This window comes from Tetrahymena thermophila (genome assembly GCF_000189635.1).
Source record: "Tetrahymena thermophila SB210 genomic scaffold scf_8255198, whole genome shotgun sequence".
NCBI lineage: Eukaryota > Ciliophora > Oligohymenophorea > Hymenostomatida > Tetrahymenidae > Tetrahymena > Tetrahymena thermophila.
Window position 1 is genome coordinate 1 of NW_002476789.1, and position 1,120 is coordinate 1,120.

At 22.8% G+C, this 1,120-nt stretch overlaps 1 protein-coding gene across 1 annotated transcript; it reads left to right on the forward strand. All coding sequences in view use genetic code 6, as the record gives it.

The window, feature by feature from the left end:
* Positions 1-600: 600 nt before the first annotated feature.
* On the forward strand, positions 601-778 carry TTHERM_002653338 (hypothetical protein; the record flags this gene model as incomplete). The annotated part of the gene is made up of 1 exon (XM_012795183.1): positions 601-778. A coding segment is annotated over one exon (178 nt), but the record flags the coding sequence as incomplete, so codon positions are not given.
* Between the last annotated feature and the right edge of the window lie 342 nt (positions 779-1,120).

Here is a 1,120-nt window from a genome sequence, read left to right on the forward strand (position 1 = left end):
TTTTTGGAGTTACTCCTAATGCTATATTTGAAGGTTCCATATTAAAAACGTTAACATCTAGTGGAATGGTATTTATAGATATAACAAATGGGCAAATAAAAAGGCATACAAGCTGCTTCTATACAAATGATATACCAAACGAATAAGTAGAAGGTCTTTACTTTGATGATGAATTACTTAGAATTTATATGATTGAAAATTAGGGGAAATTAGGATATTTTAGCTACCCGAAGGGTGAATATCTGACTTAGTACTATAATCTCTCAACTTAAAGTAGATTATAATTCAACAAGGTTTGGTTTTTAATTCAAAATCCTAAAAATAAATTAATTTTATAAAATAGTATGGTGATTAAATATATATTTGGCCATCTTGGTCTCCTTAAAATTATTTAGTAATAACAACCTATCTTGAAGGAACTTTTTTATAAACTCTAAATTTTGATAATGATTTCAAAGTAAGCTAAGTATATTTTGATAACGATTTAGAAATTATTTTAGTTATTGATTTAAGCTAAAAATTATTTGTTTTTAATTCTAAATAATTTAATCTACTCTACGATTCGCCAATTACCAATTATACTCTATAAGTTTTTTAAAGTCAATATGGAATAATTATTGTATATTAAAATTTGATACAAATGCTCATTAAAGGATAGGATAGTAATCACTAAATTTAAATAAATACTTTAAATTTACAAAATTATTATTCTAATTAAACATACTTTGATACTTTTTCAAACTCATTGATCCTATTTAATGTAGTTGGTATGCTATAAGTAAATTTTCTTGAATATTAGTATTTGTTCAAAGTTAGAAAAATTTTATTTTTATAAATTTTTTACAAATAGATTGCAATAATAGAGAATCCTTAAAACATAAATATAAAAAGTTTATCATTCACATAAAAGTAAAATCAAGTATCTTAAAATGTTTGTTTTGGAAACTAATATTTGGTTATTTTAATGGCTTCTCCAAACGAAATTATCCTAATTAACAAATAGACAAATGATTTATAAATAATTAATTTTGCCTTTACAATACCAAACTAGTGTTTACTACTTATGGATGAAAAATTACTCTTAGTTGTATCTGATGGAAACTAACTTATTTTTATTGAT